This window comes from Vigna unguiculata, chromosome 8, assembly GCF_004118075.2.
Source record: "Vigna unguiculata cultivar IT97K-499-35 chromosome 8, ASM411807v1, whole genome shotgun sequence".
Taxonomy (NCBI): domain Eukaryota; kingdom Viridiplantae; phylum Streptophyta; class Magnoliopsida; order Fabales; family Fabaceae; genus Vigna; species Vigna unguiculata.
In genome coordinates, this window is record NC_040286.1 from 2130882 (window position 1) to 2155632 (window position 24751).

General features: G+C 36.9%; 3 protein-coding genes across 6 annotated transcripts; all 3 read right to left on the minus strand.

Moving 5' to 3' along the window:
- Window positions 1-203: 203 nt before the first annotated feature.
- LOC114194618 (serine/threonine-protein kinase tricorner) lies at window positions 204-7576 on the minus strand. The gene is made up of 12 exons (XM_028084961.1): window positions 7212-7576; window positions 6458-6632; window positions 6299-6382; window positions 5224-5465; window positions 4527-4749; window positions 4061-4225; window positions 3848-3979; window positions 3548-3661; window positions 2460-2507; window positions 1831-1909; window positions 917-973; window positions 204-656 (listed from the first exon to the last, which is right to left on the minus strand). The coding sequence occupies exons 1-12, from the start codon at window positions 7397-7399 to the stop codon at window positions 598-600; spliced, it is 1566 nt and encodes a 521-aa protein (XP_027940762.1). The 5' UTR covers window positions 7400-7576; the 3' UTR covers window positions 204-597.
- Window positions 7577-9165: 1589 nt separating this feature from the next.
- Window positions 9166-14351, minus strand: LOC114193921 (glutamate receptor 3.2-like). 2 transcript variants are annotated; one of them, XM_028083910.1, is made up of 6 exons: window positions 13935-14351; window positions 12183-12415; window positions 11154-12101; window positions 10732-11029; window positions 10181-10578; window positions 9166-9903 (listed from the first exon to the last, which is right to left on the minus strand). In XM_028083910.1, the coding sequence occupies exons 1-6, from the start codon at window positions 14239-14241 to the stop codon at window positions 9466-9468; spliced, it is 2622 nt and encodes an 873-aa protein (XP_027939711.1). In that variant the 5' UTR covers window positions 14242-14351; the 3' UTR covers window positions 9166-9465. The 2 variants fall into 2 exon arrangements, with proteins under 2 accessions (XP_027939711.1, XP_027939710.1); XM_028083909.1 differs by having other exon boundaries at window positions 11154-12415.
- Window positions 14352-15042: 691 nt separating this feature from the next.
- On the minus strand, window positions 15043-23853 carry LOC114194382 (THO complex subunit 5B). Of its 3 annotated transcripts, none has more exons than XM_028084563.1 (5): window positions 23494-23853; window positions 23126-23416; window positions 22044-22380; window positions 15635-15966; window positions 15043-15518 (listed from the first exon to the last, which is right to left on the minus strand). In XM_028084563.1, exons 1-5 carry the CDS (start codon window positions 23767-23769, stop codon window positions 15249-15251), a joined length of 1506 nt encoding a protein of 501 aa, XP_027940364.1. In that variant the 5' UTR covers window positions 23770-23853; the 3' UTR covers window positions 15043-15248. The 3 variants fall into 3 exon arrangements, 2 of the variants coding, with proteins under 2 accessions (XP_027940364.1, XP_027940366.1); XR_003606385.1 differs by lacking the exon at window positions 15043-15518 and adding an exon at window positions 18893-19845 and having other exon boundaries at window positions 15903-15966; XM_028084565.1 differs by lacking the exons at window positions 15043-15518; window positions 15635-15966 and adding an exon at window positions 18753-19845.
- Between the last annotated feature and the right edge of the window lie 898 nt (window positions 23854-24751).

A 24751-nucleotide genomic window follows, 5' to 3' on the forward strand; every position in this document is an offset into this window, starting at 1 on the left:
TGGTCAGCAATTTTGAATCGAAGTGTTGAAATCACTTCACTTACGGTGCTGCTGTTTGATGTAGCCATATGCTCAAACAGGTTTTTGACACTCCTAGAATTTGGTTTTCCTTTTTCTTTTTCTGAAAACTAATAGTTAGTCAAGATGGAGATTTTTGCACTTTGCTCCAAACTATATAACTATATGAGTACCAGTAGAATGTATAAAGTCAAGGGTGTGACAATCTATATACTAAACACAATATTGGTTGCAAAAAAAAAATTGATCAAAATATTTGTATAAAAAAGAGAAAAGAAGTAATAGACACAAAATTTTCATTACTTGACAACACCATAAATGCTTGGATTTCAGGAAACTGAAAAGGTTGTATAGCAACGGTCTGACTTCATGTCAAAGATAATTATCATGTTTATGCTGTATAACTGAGCCTCATGGTATTAACCTCGCCATGACTCCATGATGACCTTACTCCATTATCAGATCCCTGTAATTGAATTATGAACCTGCTTGCTAATATTCAGTCATCTACAACCTTCAAACGCCAAGCATAAAGAATAGAATACAAGTTCCAATTAAAGTAAAGCAAGTTAGTTTGAATCAAGCTTCTGGCTTCTGGTCAGATTCTGGTATGACAGTATCTTGCAAATCAATCCGACCTGCATAAACACGTCACATTGTACATCAGTTGTGATAGATGAGTCTTAATTATATACCAGATTATTGCTACAAGTCAATATTGGTGAGACCGGAGGAAACAAAGCTATACAAATACTGCAGTCTTAATTTGTCAAAGAATATTTATTCTCCACTGAGCCCAAAGAATGCGTGCATGTCTTGCATATGCGCATTAAGAATAGCTTTTCATACCTATCAAGGTAAGCAATACATTGTGTGCATTAAGAATAGTTATTCATACCTAACAAGGTAATCAACGAAGGGGCTTTTGATGATTCTTTTTCTCTGATAGCTACATCTGCAAAATATTATGTAAAATCGGAGGATTAATGTTTGAATGCGTGTAAGAAAAGGCAGATTTTAAGTCAGAAAGTATCTTTCATGTTCTTGATCATCCCAAGGTGTGTTTTTTTAGGAGTATCTTCTTCGGGTATGCCTACAATTGGGGGATCATTATTCCATTTCATCTTATGCCTTTGAATGGTGAAGTTTATCTAGATAGGAAAAAGTATTTTTTTTGTCTAAATTAATGTCATAACCAATGTACTTCCTCAGATTTTATCGTAGTATCAAGTAGATTTCGGGCGTGTAATTACAAAAATTAAATTATTGAAATAATTTATTATTGTAATAGATTATACTCTTCTTTGTTCGGACAAGCTTGATGAAAAGTGGCCGTAACATAATTAATTTAGTTTGATTGTAACAAAATAAATCAAATCATAAGAAAAAGGATCATGAAACTCAAAAGACGAAAAAATTGTTAAAAACTGATTATAAATTATGAATTATCAGATTCCTAAAAAAATTTTACAAATCTCAATTATTATCCTAAACATACAAAAAAATCCCAGAACAGCTAAAAACATAAAAAATATCTTCCCAAAACATGCTCTTAGATGTCATCATTCTTAAATCATCATCTAAGTTTTGTTATAAAATAATGTAATCAGCCATAAAAATAATGTAATAACTGCCAATTCTGAAAAAAGATGAAATCAGCCAGCATGATCCTTCCTCCCCATTTAAGTTTTGTTAGTAAATATTTTCAAGTACCACCCTGGGATTTCAGCATGAACTGTACCAGCTTTCTTACTTCATAGAAATTTAAATCTAGGCAGTCACTAAGAGGATGAATTGCCATAAGTTGCATACCTGAATTTTCAAGAGATGTAAGAATGTCCGACTTCTTAAAAGTATATCCAATGAAATTGTTATCTTTGGATGTCAGCATCTGCAAGAGCATCATTAAACAAAACAAAATGTCATAAGCATTGCAATTTTAAATAAAAAGTAAATTATTTCTCAAAGAAGCTGAAACATTCAGAAGATAACAGATATTGTTCAAACAAAAAGACAACAGCAGCCATGCTACATCTGAAAAACCGTTGAAGCAGAGTTTGAAGAGAAAAAATCAAGACAATAAACTAAAAAATTTCATTAACTCAACAAAGACCTTACTTTGTTTGAATAAAACTTTATAGTTTACTGAACCAGCAGAGTATACACTCCTCCTAACCAAAATAACATTAAGACAAATTTTTGTCTCCAAACTCAGAACAAGCGGTGTACTAACCTATGAATATCAGTAAATATAATAGGAGACAAACATACTTAAAAAAAGAAATCAATCAAAGTTAATAGTTAAAGATATGATGCAACGAAATGAAGTTTTTTGCTATGTTTGCATTTTTCCTACACATGCACATACCTATGTTTGCCACGAAGCACGTAAGCTCTTGCTAACAAACTTGATAAATTACAAGCTTAAGAAAACAAATTACCTTCCGCCAAGGTCCAACAGTTGCTGTTACGGATGGTGGTCCATCTACCTGTCAATGATTTAAATCACTGATTTAGGTGTGTTTTAGAGTCATGCGACTTTAGAAATTATAAAAAACAGAAGACATATATAGCCTACACGGCTCAATTTTGAAAATTACTCTATCATTGACTCGTTGTAAATGATAACAAAATGAGAAGGTGTGGCGGCCAAATAACAATCTTGGAAAACCCCAATCAATAAAAGATTGGGGAAACAATTCTGAATAAAATATTAAATACTATATAGCCAGCATATACTTTGTTACTTTGAAAACATGCCAATCTCACAACACCAGTTTAAAGAATCCCTCCACAACTCCCAGCCAGTAATTTATATTGATATTAAACTATTTTTATATACAAAGAGACAATTGGGTCGTATGCTTGTTCCCCATAAAACCGAGCCTCCCAAAAAAAATGTGAATTTCATGTTGGGCATTTGGTATAGCAGACCTCTTTGTCCAGGCAAGAACCCTTGTGTAGAACGTATAAACAGTAGTAAGAAGAATAGTTTTTCTTTATGATGAAGATGGACATAGAAAGTGAGAGAGCTCATATAATTAAATCATTAAGGATACTATTGGATACTCGCATTCACTACAGATATAGGTGCAAACCTATCTTGGAAGCTGATTTTGTAGAATAGAATTAAACCTAAATCAACTATCTAAGATAGTATTATAGCATATCCTAATGAGATTTGTTGGACTTATCATGTCACCTATCATCACTACCCACAAATATTTCCCATGCTTGAGATGTTCAGACCTAAATGTGAGAAATTGTGTTGGAAATCTCATATCAACTAAAAATATTATCAAATTATAGTATATAAGTGCAAAACTTGCTTTACAACCCATTTTGTGGAGTTGAGTTAGGCTTAAATCCACTTTCTAAGAGATACTATCTTGCACATGCATAATGATGTTTCATTTACATTCATCAAATCTTTGGTAATTAAATAATTTTGGAGCCTACAAGAAATTATTATTTATGAATAAATTTGACTCATTCTCAATGCATAAACTTTTATGTAATATATACTTACTTCAGGAAACTTCTCAAAATTTTGAGTATCTAAATCCCCAGTGACTGTAGGTTTATAAGCAGCTTCTAATTCATAAAGCATGTCCCACTGAACACCCTTGAACCATGGATGAGCCTGAAAAATCAAGTGCAGATTTGTTAAGAGAGGACTTATGCAGATTATCAGGGCATAAAAGTAACAGGTACTTTCAAGACACAACGTTGAAACATTCCCATAATACATAACCAAGTTAGAAATAAGGTTTATTCCAGTATTTGAAGGAATTGTCAAAAAACACGGGCTACCAGTAAGAGTTGTCACCTTTATTTCTTCTACTCCTCTTGTTCCTAGTCTTGAGTCCACATCACATAGCAACCGATAGATCAAATCCTTTGCTTCTACTGATATCTTAGGTTCTTCTGGGAATTTTAGGCATGTTTTCCAGTTAACAATCTGGCACAATACAGAAACGCTGGGTCATTATGAAAAAAAATTGGATATGAAGAAAATAAGAGAATCAATCAATCATAATACCTTACGGCAAGCCATCCTTGGATCGTCAGAACAAAATGGAGGATACCCAATAAGCATCTCATACATAATTGCCCCAAGAGACCACCAATCACATTCTATTCCATAGCCCTTCTTGAGCAAAACTTCAGGTGCCATATAATCAAGAGTTCCAACAGTTGAGTACGCCTAACAGGTGTACAAGTTCGTAAGAATTAAAAGATTTCATATATCAAACAAAACTACCACTTAATATTACACCTCACAAAAACTAGTGACATAATAAATACGAAATATCTAGAGCATTTTTAATTGGTTGTTGCCTTTATTAATCTCTCCCAGAAATATTTTGATTATAAACTGATTTGACAAAAAATAAACTGATCCAACACACATATAGTCATTACTTCATACATTTTTTACTATTTGTCTATTATGCCAATAAATAGTTAATACCCACTAAGGAACGTGAAATGGGGTAGCGGCATACCAATGCACGTCGATTACGTTTCCACTGCTGTAATTGCTCCTTTGGCATCAACCAAGGAGAGGCAGAATATCCTTCAGTTTCACTGGTTGATTCTTGACTGGTAAGATCTTCATTTTCCAATAAAATTGTTGAATACTTATCGTCAAGAGGCTTACATAAGCCAAAGTCCGAAAGCTTCAAATGACCATTTTTGTCCAGTATCAGGTTATCTGGTTTAATATCCCTACACAAACAGAATATCTTGGACTGAGTATAACTATACTTATTTATCTTTCTAGAGAAAATTTATTTAATCACAAAATTTGAAATCCTTCTCCAGAAACATTATATATTTTTATCACCTGAAGATTTTCTTAACATTAGTGACAATCAATCCACTGTACCATAGTTTTATATTCATCATTCACAATAGCATAAAAGTGGACTACATCTGAATATAGTCATTTGCAATATGAAAAGATAAATATAAATTGCATCACATGCTTTCAGTAAGTTGCAAGCAACTAAAAATACTGTTTTTTGATGATTTCAGACCAAACAGATATCATTGTTAGACCAAGCAATAAGCCATGTTGAACCATATAAATGTTCTTGGCCCCACTGCTTGCAGCCTCTTGTGCATAAATAGGCTACAAGGTGAGGATACTATCGGCTGCCAATAGAACAAAAGCTGAACCGTGTGATAATAGCCACATACCTATGTACATAGTTGTGTTGATGTATCGAGTTAATAGCAAGAATGCTTTCAGCAATGTAGAAGCGAGCAACGTCTTCAGAAAGAATATCTTCTCTCATTAACAATGTCATAATGTCGCCACCAGGTAAATATTCCATGATGAGATAAAGGAAATCCGAATCTTGGAATGAATAATGGAGTTTTACTATGCATCTGCTATCAACCTCTGCCAGCAAGTTTCTCTCAGATCGAACATGTTCCACCTAAATTATATTGATATCATGATATCAAAAGAAGCACACAAATTGAGCCAAAAGTCAGAATAACTCCTAAAAATTCTTTTGTCTACTTGTATTGGAACTTTTAATCCGTAACATAATTGAACCCTAAGTTCAAAGAATATGGATGTTTTTATTCCATTTTTTCTCTATTATGACAATTGTAATCAGCTGCTGGAAACAGCAGGAAGGTATACGGAAGAAGCAAGTTGTTTTCATTGTAAAATGCCTTCTCAACCAAGGAAAATGAGACGGTCACAAAACCTAAAGTGGATACCTACTGACCACCACTTTGTTTTTCACTAGACAGAAAGTTGAAATAATTCTGCCAACCAACTAAACAGGTTAACCATTCCAAAAATTACATAAAATAAAAAGCATTCCTATTGTAGTAACTAAATAACAAATAAGTGATGATATGATGCAAGCTAGTTCACTTAATGTTGAGTGTAAAATTCTAATTTTACCAAATATATAACAAGAGTCAAACCATCATACCTAAAATCAGTTTAATTGGGAAAAAAATTGATGTAATCAATTAAATGGAGGAAAACGCCAAAGAATTGTGAATTTCGAACAAGGCTTTCTAAATTGCAGTTGCGATCCCTAACATGGCAAGAAATTGCAAACAAATATTGACAATATGGCCACAGTTGCTGTCAGAAAGATCCCCCTTGACCTTACAGTTGAAATCAAAGTGACAGAGCATTTTCCAAAACCTTGATTGTAAATTTTGCTTGTTTCATGCAATAACTTGTACGATTATCAAGATCAATCAACGCATTGACGTATAATGCACTAAGTCTGGCAACTGGTACCTGTCCGCGACTAAGCATCTCTGACTTCTTCAATTTTTTCATGGCAAAAATCTCTCCCGTACTTTTAGCACGACATAGCCTCACCTATATTTTCTCAAAGGTATCAATGACCACACCTTCAGAAGGAACCAAAGGTTTATGCAGATTATATTTGCATACCTCACCAAAAGCACCTTTCCCAATCACCGTCAATTGTTCGAAGTCGTCGATTCCAATTTTACGTCTCTGAATCCTCATGTACTCAGTTTCTCGGCGCTCCAAGTTCCTCATCATTTCCTCCTTCTCCTCAACCGGTATCTGAGATTCTTGCACTTTCCTCTGCAGCGCCCTGCGTCTGAAACAGAAAGCAACATAAATTAATAAGGTATACAATTAGGTATCCACTTAAACCATGATCAATTCAAATCATGTCATATTATCTTTACTAGTAGTAATCATGTATACCAAACTCTAGATAAATCATTAGACATACATAGTAATAATATCACAATAATCAACATCAACTTAACTTTTTAAGCTTCAACAATAATATAGTAGTACTTCAATAAACTATCATCATTAACATAAACTTAGTCTCCAACTCAACAAGAAATATTCCACCAAATCAATGAAAATTCATTTCAACGTTAAAATTATTAAATGCTGCGTGTGTGCGTGTGTGTATAAACATGACAATTCCTGTGCTACGAGCTACGAGACCCTATTCTAAAAACAGAGTAATAGAACGAAGAAAAGAAAAACTCTCATACAACGTTGTCGGTGAAGGACATTCAAATACGATAAATCAATCCTGACAGTTCAGAATTATTAAATGAAGCAATAGAGAAAGAAATATAGTATAGTAGTGAATGAGGAATGAATAGGTAGGTGAGAGAGTTAGGTGACGTAGGTAGCGTAGTAATAGTAGTAGAACCTGTCTTTGCGATCCTGCAATCCTTGGAGATAGTTCTTGTAATGATTCTCGATGAACTGCTTGGCGGCGGCGGCTTTCTGCCGAGTGACCGGCGAGGAGACTGAAACGTCGGGGCCGGAGTCCAAATCGGCGCGATCGTGCCTGAGGTTAATGGCGCCGAGCCTCACGGTTCCGTCGTAACCGTCCATTCGGATCGGCGATCACGAGATCTGCGACGCCGTGCTCGAGCGATGTGACGTGCGGAGCAAGGAAGAATATGCACGCACGCGTCAACGGTTATGGTGGATGCTAGTGCCGGTGCTGTAGCTGGTGTTGTTGGCGTGAGTGGGCAATGAAATGAACTAGTACTTGCCAAAATGCTTCAAAGCTGTAGCAAGCTGTATTATAACTCTGAGTTGTCGCTTCTCCACGTCTTCTTCCCTTTTTCTTATTTTTTTATTATTTTAAGTTAACAAATGTTGCGGAAACATATTAACTATAAATTAATAATAACTATATATTTTATAATAATTATTTTGATATTTATAGTTATGGTAATGAATGAATGGTATGGTTATGGTGACATGAGATGAAGTGTGGAATCTTTTGGAAGCATTGTGCATCCATGATTACTATATAATCTGATTTTGACTTTGGGAATGAAAAAAAAAAAAGAAGAACGCTATTGTCGGCGGAGATCCATATGCATATGAAATGGAATAGAATAGAAAGAACGTAAAGAAGAGATTCACCTTCTTGGAAGTTTGCGTGAAATTCACGCATTCAGTACACCACCCTTTGGAGTGGACCCTAACCCAACCCAACGCAAACCCTTTTTTTCTTTTCTTCAAATCTTCACAAGGACCCTCCCTGATTTTGGCACACTATTTTTTACCAATAAATTTATTTTCTTTTCATTTTAGCTTTTTAATGGTAAAATAATAAGCCGTAGTTAAAGTTCAGGAGAAAATGAAATAAATAAATAAATTTAATAAATTGGAAATGTAAAAAAAAAATTGAGTAATTATTCAACCTTCTTTGATGTATGTTAATTTGTACTAAATAAACGTGTTATGTAATGTGTGTAAGCATTTTTTAAATATGTGTGATATTATATTAGTAGGTAATGATATTGTAATATTATTAAGTTAATATGTAAAATAAAATTATATTTATTAAAAGTAAAGTGAAATATATCAGAAAAGATGAGAAAATAACCGTTGATAAATAAAAAAAAAGATAAACAATTTTATAAAAAGCTTGTAAAAATAATAGTCAATTTTAAAAAAATTAATAAATTATTATATTTTAAAGGATAAAATTAGTATCTTGAACACAAAAAATAAAATCTCTTTTTATATATCGTTAAAGATATAGGATCGCTCTCTTCGATTGTTACTAGTCATACATCAATATTCAAGCTTGTTTGGGAAGAATGTTCAACATTTCACTTCAAAAACTAATGCTTACCATTCAGTCATAAAAACGTTATATGGACCATAAGAAAAGCATAACCCAATTCTATTTTAGCCCGTTTACTGATGGATTGAATTTGTTGATGGAAGCTGTAATAATTTAGTTAAAACTGTGTTTTGGTGAATTAATTCAATTTTTTCCCTTAAAATACTATATTTCCTAAGTGTAATGCAAATTCCAAACATTAAGATTGAGTTTCCAACTACTATGTATGATAAATATGTATATGTTATGTATCAGCTGATTAATTTATCCAAAAATAAAGATAAAAGCAAATATGCATTATCATACATAATTGGGTTGAGGTGATATGTTCCTAAAAGTTGGGCTTTTGGTGTAACTTCATGGATGCTAATGATGGCAATAGTGATTATTCATTTAAACATCTAACTAAGAGAGATTATATGGTTGTACAAGATCCAACCACACTTTAGTAATGCATCACTTCAAAACTTCATAATTAATGTCGTTTAACTTTTAATAAATTTTGTGACTGGAATACACCTTACTAATCACCTAATGTATTACAATTAGTTATATATATCCACAAAATACATAAATTAAAGAATTACAAATTAAAAGTATGTAAATCTACTCCTTCTATTCATTTTATAACAAATAGGTTTCTAAAGTATAGTTATGAAGTATATATTCTCCGCTTAACTTTTTATGATGTCTTCTATTAAACCTTCAAAATACACTAACATACACTAACGTCGATATATTAAACAAAATTAGTGTCCATCAGTATATTTGAAAGGTTTAGACACTATAAAAAAATTCCACAGAGAATCCAAATTTATAGTTGATGAGTGGTGTGGCAGTTAATTGTTAACTTAATGCTTGGTGTAGCTAGCTCATTGTCTCTGCTATTTGCATCTTGGGAAGGTGCACTCCTTCTGTACTTGTATGGATGCTTTTGACCAAAAAGTTTGATTATCTGCACTCCTCTTTGTAACTGTGACAATAATATGTAGTTCATAAATGTTTGTGCTTTTCTTTTAACAAAGTGAACAATGGTTGCCAATAAACCTATGACAGCAATGGTTCCACAAATGCCAAACAAGCCAAAGAAAGGTTGAGGACCAAGTTGTTCGTTTTGTATGTTGTTGTTTGTGGATCCACAATTAGTTGTAGACAACATTTTCTCTTCTAGTTTTTGCACTTCTCCACTTTCTATGGCCTTTAAGGTTGCTCGAGATATGTCAATTGCCAAACTTGAACCTTTTGGAAATGCCTTCATCAATGAAAGAGAAAAGACATAAGAAAGTAATGAATTGTCCACTAATAAAAATTACTAATCACATGACTTCAACCTGTGTCAAGATTAACACCATTTTTAACTCAAAACCAAACCTGGTGACAATGAGTTTATGGTGTCTAATTTTTCATTTCTATTTAACGTGTACTTAGACTTACATTTGGATTATTTTTAACGATAAATGTGACGAATTTTGAAACTAAGATGTAGGATGATGCATGTATATAAGGAGATGATGAGAAGAGAAACTCACAAAGCCTAATCCACCAAGCTTCAAGGTAGGTCCTGCTTTGATGTAGCCCTTGCAATAGGTGGCTAGGAAGACATCAGCATGAGGGGCAATGGTGAAAGAAGCCACAATTTCTTTGTTCTCAAAGGCTCTTGGGAAATCATGGATGGAGTCAAAGACCCTGATATTCTGTGGCTGGAATTTGAGTTCATCAACTAAGTAATGGACCAAGAAAGTGTTCTTGTTGCATCCTATGATTGCATTTGTCTTCAGCAGTGTTTGTATATCAGGCACAGCTGGTTCAAGATGGGACACTGTCATCATGGATGAAAGGCTCGCAGTAAAACTTTGAGTCACTATCAGAATAGCAAATAACCAAGGTGCTAGCACTACTCTGGCCAAGCTGCTATTCACAGGCTCTCCTACATATCACAAACATTCGTAATTTAATTCTTTTTCTACAAAAAGGACTTCATTAAGGATTTTGATGAATGAGAAATGTAGGTAACGAATGAAGGTTTGATGAATTGTGAGAGAAATACAAAGGAGTTTAGAGTGTCATTAGTGAGACTTACTGTGTATGAAGAATAACGTGGTGACAGAAAACCAGAGAATGGCCCCTAAACTCTTCAACTCCGAATTGTTTTCACCTTCAATGCACCAGATTACAAATGCTATGAACAGATGCATTGCTGCCATTAGCATCCACATTTCTTTTGTGAAAGCGTCCATGAACATCCAAGTTTCTTTGGATCTATCTGGCTTTACTTTCACCACCATGGCTATGCCAGATTCAACATATGGATGACTGAATTCAGCAAATGCATATCTATGTTCCACCACTTGTATATCCCCCACAGCAGCATCAAGGTACTACATTAACACACATCATACCAAGATTATCATCAATTATGTTCCAAGTTCCAACACAGTTATTGAGAAGTTTTTCTGAAAAAACTTCTCAATAACAGATATCAGCATGGATAATGAATTTTACCTTATTGTTCACTTGTTCAACTATCTGATCGTAAGAGCCATAAAATGGCACAAAAACAAAAGGCAGGTGATAAGGCAGACGTTGCACAACTGATTCAAACACATTGATTGAGAAACCACTGAATTGAGTTTCATTCAGTCTCTTATCATGGCTCACATTCACAAACTGAGGACATGGATCAACAGCAGGAACCCCAATTTTCAAAGGCTTCCCTTCACTGCTATTGTACACCCAACCTTTTGGAACTGTTTTCAACCCACCAGGCCAATCCACAGAACTCAAAAGCATTCTAGCAGAACCAGCACTATGCTCAACAAGGCTCTCACTCAAACCAGACTCCATTGACCAATATGCTAACTCTTTGTAACCTTTTCCAACAACATTTACAATCTTAAACGTTGGTGGTTCCGATAACATTCTGCCTTTGAACCTTATCTTCCCACTAAGACCCTCGTGATCACTGTGCAAAATACTTTCTGATAAGGAAAAGTTTCCTTGTGAGCTCTCCAAGGCTTTGGCAATGGTCCAAACAGCATCATAAGCCCTAAGAGAAAACACACTCGGATGCAATCTTTCTTCCTCAGGGTATTCCAGTGCAAACTTTCTCCTAAACATGAACTTGAAACGTTTGAACCTTTCACTCTCTTCCATGAAGTTGGTTTTGCACCCCATGACACCTTGCATGTTGGAAGTGACAGAAGAATCGAGGGAATCAAGGTGGTTGGCTACATCATCTGCAATGATCCACACTGACCCTTTTTCCATCATCCCCATTTCCTTTGCTTTCTCAAAAAGCAAAGTGGCAAACTCCAAGGAAGATTGAATAAGCAAGAACACCCTGTTGCTCTTGCTCTTGAGCCTTGTAAGCTCTTGTTCTATGATCTCGGTTGGGTTTGAGAGAAGGGCCATTGAAGGAAAAGCTACATGGTGATCGATTTCAGCATTGACCTGACGCAGAGAGTAAGAGAGTGTTGTCAGAATCTCTGAATGAGAGGCAAAGAGGTTGTTGTGTTCGTAAATTGCTGTAACCTTTCGCCAATGGAATTGGTGTATGATGGATGCGGTGCAGTGCATGTGGAGGGTGACATCATGGCCCATTTGGATGAAGTGTGGCAATGGGATTGAAGCTATTTCTGGAGTAGCTGTTGAGGTTAGAGATATGATAGGAACATCCTTTGAGTTTTCATCCATGGAGAGGAACATCGTTGCTACATCGAGTTTTGTTCCTACGACAACTTGCACTTGTTTGCTGTTTGCAAGATCTGTGTAGTTGCATGAAAAAAAAAAATGGAACACATGAATCCTGAACAAAGTGTTCATAGGCTTTCTCCGGTTACTTTGAGAAAAAAATGGAATATTTATTTTTGTTTCTATACATTTTTTGGATCATCCCTTTTCATTTTAAAATATGAGAAATGTAAAAAGTATGTTTCAGAATATCCATCATAAAATTAAAAAAAAAATCCAGGAATTTCTTAAACTGAAAGTTAGAAAATAGGATTATATATTTCTTTTAAAAGAGATTTATATTTATCCAACTTAATTTCTATTTTTTTTTTCTGGAAAATCATGGAAGTACGTAGTAGTAGTATGTGGGACATATGAATTCCTCTTGTTATATGTGATTGATCAAGTTGGTCTGATAATTAACTTTTAGTTTAAAGGAAAATGAGTTACTTTTTAAAATCATGAAATTAAAAAAATATGAAAATCAATAATAAATTTTGAGATTACGTTTGTTATCTCTCATCTTACTCGTTGACATTATTAAGAGCTAATAGCTTATCATTTATAAGTTTATTTTTGAAAAAAATAAAAAAACTGAACTGTTTGAGATGAGACAGCTTTTTTTAGTACTGCCTTGTTTATTAATAATATGTTCAATTAACATCAATCTGATAAAATCTTTGTAAGGTATACTAAATCGATCATTTGAAAAGGAAATTTCACTATTTTAGCAGAAGAACCCTTGAAAAAAGAAGATGAACCGCCATCTTTTAGTTAATGAATGATTCAGATTTTTCAAAAGTACGACTGGTTTAATTTTATTATAAAAATTCTCTCTACTTATATTATTTGATTTAAGAATATTTCAAATATGAGTTATATAAAATAAAAATGACAAAGTTATATATTATATAAAAGTTTGGTTTAAAAGTATTCCATGCTTATTATGATAATTATTTTTATGATAATGATTCTGATTATATGTGGTCAAATCAAACACAATAGTTTCTTTTTTTTCTAAAATTTAAACTCTAGCTGCTTTCTAAATTGAAATGAATATATTTTTGTCATTTAAGTTATATACTTTTATTTTAAGCATCATTAACTTAGGTTGTATTTGTTTCGAATTTGGAAATTTTTGTTTGATTTTTTTTTGCTGTTTTTTTAATATACCTTCATAATACATTGACTAAGACTAATTTTAACATTTTAAAATATATTAAAAAAATATTTAAAATATTAAGAGTATATTTTTAATATTCAGTAAAAGACAATAAAAAAAACAATAAAAAATGTGGACTCGTTTGATTTAGGCCAATCCCACATTTCAAGACACACTGAACTTCAATCCTACTTTTACAGATCATTGGCGTTGAACAGAGAAATTCAAACTCATCTACTAAAAACCTATTATACATATATATCATTAAAATTAATTTTGAATATAATCGTTAATTAACTAAGTAGGAGTATTCGTTTTGAGGTTGAAGTAGATGATTTAGTTACAGAGGTTGAGGTTGAGGTTGAGAAGAATGTGAAGTAACTGAAAATTACCCGCAGCGAACATAGTGGGAGATGATGGGTTGCGATGAATGTTATAACTGTAGTTCAAGGCAAGCTCGTAGCAGCTTTGTCGATTCACATCTTCAATTGCAACTTCCATTGCTATCTTCTGTTCCTTTCCCACTCGAGAATTCAACTCTATGGCTGCTCCAATGTTCACAACAATCTTGAACTTCAACATGGAGCACTCGTCTATGTTGCTCCTTTTTATCTCATCATCATTTGCGTTAGCAACAGCCTCTGACCACACGCACAGAAGCAGTACTGCTAGTACCAACAATAACTGAAATGGAGACATCGAATTGTTCGAACTTGGTGGAACAAGTTTAACTATTATTGCTTTAGCTAGCTATCTGCAAACTATATATGGAATAGCATATTAAGTAATGCCATATGAGTGGAAAATAACTTTTTAAAATTCCTATGCGTATAATGCAGTTAGTTAGTCCAGGTCTTATGCTTTTGGATATTATCTGCTTAATAAAGAAACCATTATTGCGTATGAGTGTAGTCACCATTGTAGACTTTTACCACAAAATGTATATAAATATCTGGATTCCAAAACTTCAGCATTTTGTTACGAAGATTTGACTTTGCATGACAAGAGAATTGGTCATTAACCTTCGTTGTCCACTCTGCTTCCTCATTGTTTCTTTCTTTGGCTGGAATATGCATAAATTCAAAAGAGCATCGTCATCATCAATTTATTCCATTACAAGTAACTGGTAGGGGTTTAATTGTTAACAAATGTCTTGAAAATAGTATGAAAAAACATTTAGGAAGTTTTCAAATCATTTTACAATAAATATTAAAGATTATACTTTGAATAGGAAAACTAGTTTTAATTTTTAATTAGTTAATTTCTTTTTCTATCAAAGTAACAACAGTGCATGTAAAAGTGGCTTATAAATCTCTTGAGCACTTATTCTTGGATTTGGTATTGACATTAATGTTAATAAAAAAAGTAATCTTTAATTTTAACTTATGAAAAAATAAAATTTGCATATTTTTTCTTCATGAAGTAATAATCTTCAGAAGCCACGGTTACAAGCATGATACCTTGGTTCCTCCAAAACAAAATGTAATTTCAACCAAGGGATAAAAAAACAAAATCCTAAAAAATATAGGTTACAAGTATTTACAGCAGGTAGACCAAATAACTAAGATGTCAGTTACAATAATACACCCAAAGCATAGATCAAAAGCAAGCTTTTCGGCTGGCTGACTGCATTATTTTCAGTTCAATGAACACCCAGGAGGATCCTTCCTATTCTAAAACTGTAAAAATACAAGAACAATGACACGTTATTGAAGAACCAAACGTGCTTTTATCCTTGAGCGAATTTTCTGCAGAACTGTCTGCAATCGGTTATGCTGGCGATAATGTGAAAGACTAGGTAAGAAATCTTCGCCTTTGGCTCCTTCACCACCGTCTGGAGTTTCACGTCTAGCAAGCAGCAATGGAGCCACCTCGGGCAAGAAATCAATACCGGCCAGGTGCTGAGCCCATTTGTAAGGACGTGAAGTTCTATCGCCATTAAACATTACAGCATCCCCAACATAGAGCTTAGCTGACTGCATCGCAATCCAAACAAAAACAAATGGCATATAAATGCAACGGGGATAGAATAAACGAAAGTTGCAGATAGACAGATTAAAGACGCATCAACAAGTAAACAAGATGCCCTTACCTGGTGAGGAAGCTCGAGACCTGTGTCATCAGGAAACAAATTGCTTAAGATGTCATTCTCAGGACCAACATTAGATGCTTTGATCCCGACACATATAATATTCAACTGCATCATGTACTCAAAATTTAGAGTAACAAGTTTAGCAGACTCTAAATCAGAGACTTCGTCATCATAAATATGGAGATTGACTGTAAGTGGGTGAACTTGAAATATTCCTGGTTGGTCAAGGCTCTCCTTGCCTTGAAACCTCCTTGGCCTTTTACTCCGTCTCTGACCATCTTCATCAGGTTCATCATTTTCCAATTTCGGACTCTCTACCGTAGTGGAAATGCCTGAGATAAAACCACAAACAAACAAATTAAGAAATATGGCAAATATTAAAAGTAACAAGAGTGAAAACCATTGATAATAATGTATAGGCAGGGCCGAGATATACCCGGCCCAAGGAAACCGTGGTATACTCGGCCCAACAGTGCAGGGGGAGGAAGCATGGACTGATACGGAGGGGCACTTAGGAAATCCAAGTGGAGGGTGTGGTGAGAGGTTGGCGCAAAAAAGGGCTGGGAACATCTCATCCAGACGGTAGAAAAGGTGGCCCTCGGGCTAATAACAACAACAAGACAATTGCAGTCATACTTTCAAGGGTATTAGGCCATCGTTAAATCCAATTACCCAATCTACAAAAGTGTTGAGAAGGCCCGACTTGGCAAGCCGGATGGTAGGATGGGCCGTAGAGTTATCAAAGTACAACATCCAATGTGAGGCACGTGAATCCATCAAGGCACAGTGCCTGGCCGATTTCGTTAACGAGTTAGTTGGAGTTCCCGATCTGAATGAAGGGGCATGGATCCTTTCAGTGGATGGTTCCTCTAATGGAAAAGGGGGAGGGGCCGACATTGTGTTACAGGGGCCGAACAATTTGTTGCTGGAACAATCTCTACGCTTTGGCCTCAAACCTTCGAACAATCAAGCAGAATATGAAGTGTTGATAGCATGCCTACTCCTTGCTGCAGACACGGGGGCCAAGGTCCTCACGTGCAAAACAGATTCTCAGTTGGTAGTGGGGCACTTAGAAGGCACTTTCCAGGTGAAGGACCCTCTTCTACTGCGCTATTATCATGTGGTGCAGAGTATGATGAGTAAGTTTAGGACTGCCAGTGTGACGCATGTAAGCAGGTCCCAAAATTTTAGGGCTGACTTACTCTCAAAATTGGCAACCGCAAAGTTGAAAGGTCAGCATCGCACAATGATTCATGCCACGCTCAATCATCCCACTGTAACCCTGGTGGATAGCAACGCTATAGAGGGGGCAGGGTTAAAAGATGTGGGATGGATGACTCCTATTATCTAGTTCATCCAGAGTGGAGAGGAGTCAGGAGGTGACAACCCAACCATGCGAAAGAATGCCTCCCAATTCATATTAATTAGCGGGGAATTGTATAAGCGAAGGTTCTCAAACCCTCTTCTGAAGTGCATCACGGACCAACAAGCCCAGTATATTCTTGAAGAGTTACACTCGGGAATTTGTGGTCTGCATTCTGGGACAAGATCCATGGCGACTCGAGTCTTGCAGGCTGGATATTATTGGCCAATTGTAAAGGCAGACTGCGACAAATACATCAGGAAGTGTGTAAAGTGTCAGCAACATGGCAATATGATACATTTAAAGCTTGAGGAATTGCATGGCGTTACGTCCCCGTGGCCATTCGCAAGGTGGGGCATGGACATCTTAGGGTCATTTAGTCCGGCGAAGGGACAGGTCAAATTCCTGCTGGTAGCAATAGATTACTTCACCAGGGTGGATTGAGGCGGAACCTCTAGCTACTATTATAGCTCAACAGGCACAAAAGTTCGTCTGGAAGAATATCGTGTGCAAGTTTGGAGTTCCGAACACCATAATAACTGACAATGGCAGACAATTCATTGACAAAAGTTTAACTGAGTTCTACAAGGGACTCCATATATGCCATATTACTAGCTCGGTGGAACATCCACAGACAAATGGCCAGGCCAAAGCGGCTAATAAAGTTATATTACGGAAATTGAAGAAGAGATTAGGCAATGCCAAGGGCAAATGGGTTGATGAGTTGATAAAGGTCTTGTGGGCTTATCATTGCACCCCACAGTCTACAACGCAAGAAATGCCATACAACCTGACATATGGGGTTGATGCGATGATCCCCGTAGAGATAGAGGAACCCACCCTACGGAAGAGTCTGTTTGATATTCACCTTGATGAAGAAAGCATGCTCACAAGTCTGGACCTAGTCTAGGAACACAGGGACCATGACTAGTGACAATACAACTCCAAAGTTAAACCTAGAGCCTTCCACTAGGGGGACCTGGTGTTGTGAATGGCGAGTGCGGCTCGAAAGCATGAAGGAAAGTTTTTGCCCAAATGGGAGGACCTGTTTTGTGTCAAAGAGGGGGCATACAGGCTGGAGCACTTCCTATTCCAGCAACCTAGAACGCGTCACACCTCAAGTTCTAATATAGTTGATTTGTTTGGTGATTGTTTACGGTACAAATTTTCTATTTAATGTGTGGGTTGTTCACATGATAAACAATGTACTCTTTCCTACCTTAATCTTTTTTTCCTAAGGAGGATTTTGGTCAAGAAGATTTTAATGAGGCATCGTACCAATAAATACAATATTTTTCACCTTCCTTTATCCTATGATTACATTTTTAGCACGCATGTGTGAATAGATCATCTCATTTCAATCGGATACTTTCGAGCACTTTTTGTCAATGGGAAAGAAAGCTTCATCCAACGAGATGATCCCCCATTTGTATCAATGGGAAAGGAAACTTCATCCAACGAGATGATCCCCCATCTGTATCAATGGGAAAGGATGCTTCTCGCTCAAGATGATCCCCCCATACAAACGTCAAGGAATCAATGAAGGAGACTTGTTATTCAAGACATCTCATACTCCAATGCATTTATAGACTCGACTGGCACCCAGGGTTGAGTACAACTAGGCCAATGAATAAGTCGACATCATCACAGCCATTTCCAGGCCGACCATATCTCAACCAACTCTCGTAAACACCTTCATGTTGTGACAGGTAGGTACCAAGGACCAAGCATGACAGTGGTAAACAAGTATACGCGTGACAAACAAGAAACTAAGTGCTAATTCCGTACATAAAGACTAGAGTGCATCAATACAGTACATACGGTACATACCGAAAGAGGGTGACCAGAACCCATACAGTTTGTTACATACAACATTAATAAGAAGAAATAATAACCTAAAGAAGGAACACAAGGCTTCATCAGGCGTCTGGGGGAGTGGCGGGTCTCTCTCGCTCATCTAGGTTATGAGCAAAGGTAGCAAGGGGGATGTCCTCAATGGCCATGAAGGTGCCATCGTGCATGTCTTTGTCAATGTCAAAGCGCTCATCCTCGGCATTTATATTGTAGAAATGGGAAGCTTAGCGTAGACCCTTGTAGAAACCCTCTTCATGTTGGGACATCACATATCCTTTTAGCTGGTAAATCCTGCCCAACGCTTCTTTGTACTCTTTCTTAGAGGCCGCTAGTTCTTCCTCTATTAGCTCCAGAGTGGCCTGTGACTTTTCACCCTTCTTCTCTAAGTCCCGACAGTGCACCTTCAGGGCATTGCATTCAGACAAAAGCTGAGATCTCTCATCCCTCACATTTTCAAGCTATAGGGACATTTCCTGCATCTGCCTGTTTGCCTCGGCCAACTCACTCTGTAGGGTCTTTATTTCAGCTCCCAACTTGTTTGCATCGGGCAGTTTGCTCAAGACTGTTTCCAGGTGGCGGCCCATCACCATGGCCCTAGCCTGAAATTCATTTAGCACATACAGTACAGTTTTTGCGTGCAGGGCCGAGACAATGTCAACTTCCTCTGCCGAGAGGGACACTTCTATGCCTTCGCTAATCTTCAGTTGGGAGTCAAACAGGGTTACAAAGGAGTCTGGCATGCTTTCATTTGAAACACTTCCCCAAGTCTTCTTGGGTGAAGGAGGTTGAGGGGTACTAGGCTTGGAAGGGCAGTCCTTGTGCTTGCTTTTCTTCTTTTCAGCTGGAGGGGGCAGCAAGTCACCCCTCTGAGCGTCAGATTCAGTACCAGAGCGATGGGAGCTTTCACATGTTCTTCTTTTTTCCTCCTCTAGTCTTTTTCTTCTCAGCTCGAGGAAAACTTCTCTTCTGGACGGACCAGCAGCAGCCATAATATCTGCAACAAGAAGCAAATGTTAACTAGGATTATTGGTAGATCAGTTGCATACAGTCAATCAAGCATACATACCAAACAGATCATCTCGCGGATGGGAGGACCTAAAATCCCCAATAATTTTCTTGGAGGAAAGTTTCTTGGGCATTTGATCCAGGTACGACAACACATACCGATCCTCCGAGGTAAGGCATGTTCTCGACCAGTTACGGTATTGGGTCAGAATTTGGGTCCAGTAGAAAGGAAAATTTGGCTCACCATTGTCAAAGTAAAAATGTTAAGCCTTAACAAACCTTATGACTACTTATAAAACCTAGTCTTAAACTTTTTAAAGGACTAGGTATAGGACTTTAAGAGGCAGTGGTGGCTTTGGCCCACTAGCAATAACCAACTCTCCCGGTCGGGTGCAATAATATTGTAGGAATACTTGGGGAGAAGGTTTCAAGTGGAACACTCGATAAGTCTGATCGCGTGGAGGGAAGCCCAACTATTGGGATGTAGTTGGTTGGGGGCCATGTTCAATACCCTCAAGACTCCCATTGTGAAGTCATCCAAGGGGAGGCACACATGCAAGTTTGTTACTAAGGTCGAGTACATGTAGAAGAAGTCATGAGAATGACCCTCTCGGTCGTGACAAACACTATCTCCACTCTTGGTTCGCTCTATGCTTACAATGTTTTCATCTACAGTGCTAGCTATCATCTCCACTTTATTGCACAAGGAAGCTACGGCTGAGGACTTTCCGAACCTAGACAATGGTAGTTTCACCCTAGGATCTACCCATTCGTAACCCGGGTGGCGTAGGACCGAGAAATCCTCAGCACCAACAACGTGGTTGCTATCCCTCTTAGAGTTTGCGCTACTAGTACAATGGGATACATTCCACTCTTCCTCTGAATAGCAATGCCTACTGGAAGGAGAATAAACAGAGGAGGACGACATACCTTGGGAGTGGCGACCTACGACTATATCTCGGCCGGGGATGGTTCTCCTCTCAAGCAAGCACGTGTACCCTAACATAGGACCCTACCCATATTTATAGTGGTCCTACACTCTCTCATGCGTAGGCATCAACATCGTTAGATCTCGCCACATCCAAGGGTGGCACGACTTTTCGTACTGCCATCATGTCAAAGATCTCGAATACCGTGCATACAAGACCTTTTTCTTTTCCCATTCAATCTTTTATGCATCGGCTTACTAGCCCTACAAAGTACGAGGGAGTGGGAGATCACAATCAAGGCTCTTTTATTACTTCGTGCAGTGCAAACCTAGGGGGCTGGTATATAGGCAGGGCAGGGATATACCCGACCCAAGGAAACCGTGGTATACTCGGCCCAACAATGTAGGGGGAGGAAGCATGGACTGGTACAGAGGGGCACGTAGGAAATCCAAGTGGAGGGTGTGGTGAGAGGTTTGCACAGAAAAGGGTTGGGAATATCTCATCCAGCATGGCCTACTACTACTCGGCCTAGTGGGCTGACTACACCCCGGCCCAGATGAAGAGGCAGATGAATATGGCTTAATGTGGGAGTAGGCAGCGCAATTTCAGGCGAGATATGACGGTGTAACGGTACATTCAAGTCCAAAGCAGTTAAGATAGGATATTCATGATAGAATATTCAGGGGGTTTATTACCATTTATGAAAGAAGGGCAACGACTATGAAAGCAATAAAGTCAGGATCGAAACCAGGTAGTATAAAATTAGGTCTAGTATTAAAAGGTAAAGGGACGAATTCAACTAAGTTTTAATATACACATTCCATTGAAGCATTACTGACTTGAGCGTCGGAGTGCCTGCAAGTACCCCACCCCCGGAGCGCAATCCAGGAGTGACTCAAAGGCGAGTTTTAGGAGGAGGAGGCAAAGGACAAAAGGCTCTTGAGACAATTTGGTTCCGATCAAGAACAAATAACAATGGTACTTTAAATCTAGTAATAAACTTCTATTCGTTTACTGATTATCCGGTGATTAGTGTTGAAACTATTTAATAACCCACTGTAAACACCAGCTAAATCTCAGATAATATATAGGAGTGATATTCAGGGGACCGGAGTTGAATCACCTACGAGATACTGAAACATTAAAGTTTATAGTCCTGCAATAGCAAATACACTGAAGCTGCAAATAATACTGGATAATGGATAACATAGATTCCAATTGATAAAATGCTAGAATTAACACATCAACTCTAAATTACCAGTGTCCTTGTGAGCTTGAATGTGGGCAAAATTTTGAGCATCTTTGACACTTCCTACAATCTCCACATCAATAGATTCTCCAAACGCCTCCTTTTGAGCCAACAGTTGTGAGTAAATCACATAAAGAGGTGGTGGAAGCAACTCTGCTGAGTGATGCCGCTTTAGTTTCTTAGTATGCTGAACTCCTAGTTGATTTTGCACTGGCAAGGATGCTTTCTTTAGAGACTTGAGATGTGAAGGGAGGCTAGACAAGAACTTCTTTCGGTTTGCAATTGTCTCCAAAAGAGTTTTCTTTTTCTGCTCCAGTTTGTCATGAAGCTTGCAAAGCTCTTTGCGCTGATACAATACAACATTGCAAATATAAGTACAGAGACAAGTTGACACAGGGCGCCCCCATCTATTTACCCTCCAATCCTTCTTTAAAAGAACATTTTAGCTTGTCAATACAAAACTTGTGCCGGAAGCAAAACCATTTATGACCACAATAGTACAATTCAACATTTACCAACATCTGAAAATCAAATATTTCCATTCTCTTGGTTCCTTTTTTGGACAAAAATTAGATTCCATAATAATACTGAGACATAGGTAAATCCTGGAACTTGCCAAACTACAATATCCCAAAGTTTCTTTAGCGTATTAAAAATCTAATATGAAGAATCGAATACCCCAAGAGCACAATATATTAAGTGTAGGCTCAACATAGCATACATTAAATTTTTCTAGAGTGCGTACAAGGTTTTAAACCGCAGCTGCAATTTCGAAGTTATAGTCAAAGTTTTAAGATTGTTTCGCCCGCAACACAACTACAACTATGTGCAATCACGATTCAATATTATTGTCACGAATTTTACGATGCTCATGACCGTAACAGGATTGTAGTTATCGTCACATTCACCGTATTTATCCCCAATATCAAGGAACACAGCGATACCGCAATTGTGGCCACATTGACAGCACTCATCCACAAAATCCAACACGCAACAAAACAGTAACTAGAACTTCAAACATTTCCAACTCCTAAGGCTTTAACAACTCTTAACCATGTCTGATTGAATAAAAATAGGCAAATGCAACTCACCTGAAACAACTCAAAATTGAGTCTCTTCAGCACGAGATTATGTTCACTGTGGCTACACAAAACGGAGTCCTTCATGTCCTGCGGTGCGTCACGAAAAAACTCTCCCTCCGACACCACCTCAATATCAGGATACTTGGACTTGAAATCGTTACACGCCTTTATTGCCTTCACGTAGTGACTCTTCTCGTACATCAGGTTCTGAAGCTGCTGCGTGGTGAGTTCCAGAGGCGCCTTCGCACGCTCAGTTTCCGTTCTCGCATGCTCCTCCTCCAACAAGATGGAGCGATTGGCCTGAAAAGTGAAACGCGCGTTAGTTAGTTCCGTTACGACGTCGCATTGCGAAGATAAAACCCTAGCGCGTGAGGAACCTGGCGAAGAGTGACGAAATGGAGGAACGTTTGAGTGAGCAGCTCTCTGAGTCGGAGAGTGAGGAGCGGTTTGGGTTCGGCATGTTTCTTCAGAGCGATAATCTCGGCGACGGCGTTTTCTATTGAAGCTTTCGTTTTACGCAACGATTCGTGCGGAGACTCCTCTTCCGAATCGCATTGTCGTGGGGAATGCGGAAACATTTGCTCGTCACCGACGCCGTCGCTATTGGAAACCGGAACGACAACCACCTCCTCCGTCGTTTCGCCGTCTTCCATTGTTACTCTATGCACCGGTAATGGTTTCACCGTGGAGAGCGTGTTTGAGTCTCTAAGGAAATTGAAATTGTGAGTGATTTAGAAGTTTTACGCTAAATTACGATTTGTACTTTTTTTAATATAACATCATATTTAGTTTATATTATTTTTACTTGATTTTAAACTTGATTGAAAATACTTTAAAATATGATTGTGGAATATTATATATATATATATATATAATTGAAACTAAAAAATTGTAATTAAAATAATTTATCATAAAAAAAAATAAAGATTTGATACTTAATTCCTCGGTCCCACCACGATTCCGCGACTCTGATTTCCCCGCTCTTCGGAAAATCAAGGGGACTTACCGAAATCAAGGGAACTTACCACACACTGCCCCATTTCCGTCCTCGGCAGGAATCGAGCACGCGGCCTTGCTCTGATACCAAAGGATGAGCACGCAGCGCTAGCCACTAATAGATAATGTTACTAAGGTTTATTATTTAATAAGGTGGAATTTAGAAGATAAATGAGAAGAGGAGTGTTAACAATAAATAAAAGTAAAACGGTAGTTATTGGGAACAGTGGACTAATTGGCTGCAATAAATAATGTAAGAAAAACATGTTTGATAATTAAATTTTGATAATTTTTTTCATGTTATTTTTTTAAGTAACTTTTTATTTTAAATTTTTTTATTTTTAATATTAATATTATTAGAAAATTTTATCTCAAAATATAAAAAAATTATTAAAATTTAATTATCAAAATATTATTGTCAATAATATAACAAACACGAAGAAAACATTTAAAATAGCTCGTTATTAACCGTGTATAATAAAGAAACAATGTTTAAACATCCAAAATTTAATTTCAAAGTCATCTTTTAAAAGAAAAATGAAAATTTTTAAACCGAATTTTATTCAATCTTATTTTCTTTTCGAATTAACTTTTTAATAAAGAAATTCAAATTTAGTAAATTTTAATTTTCTTATTTAT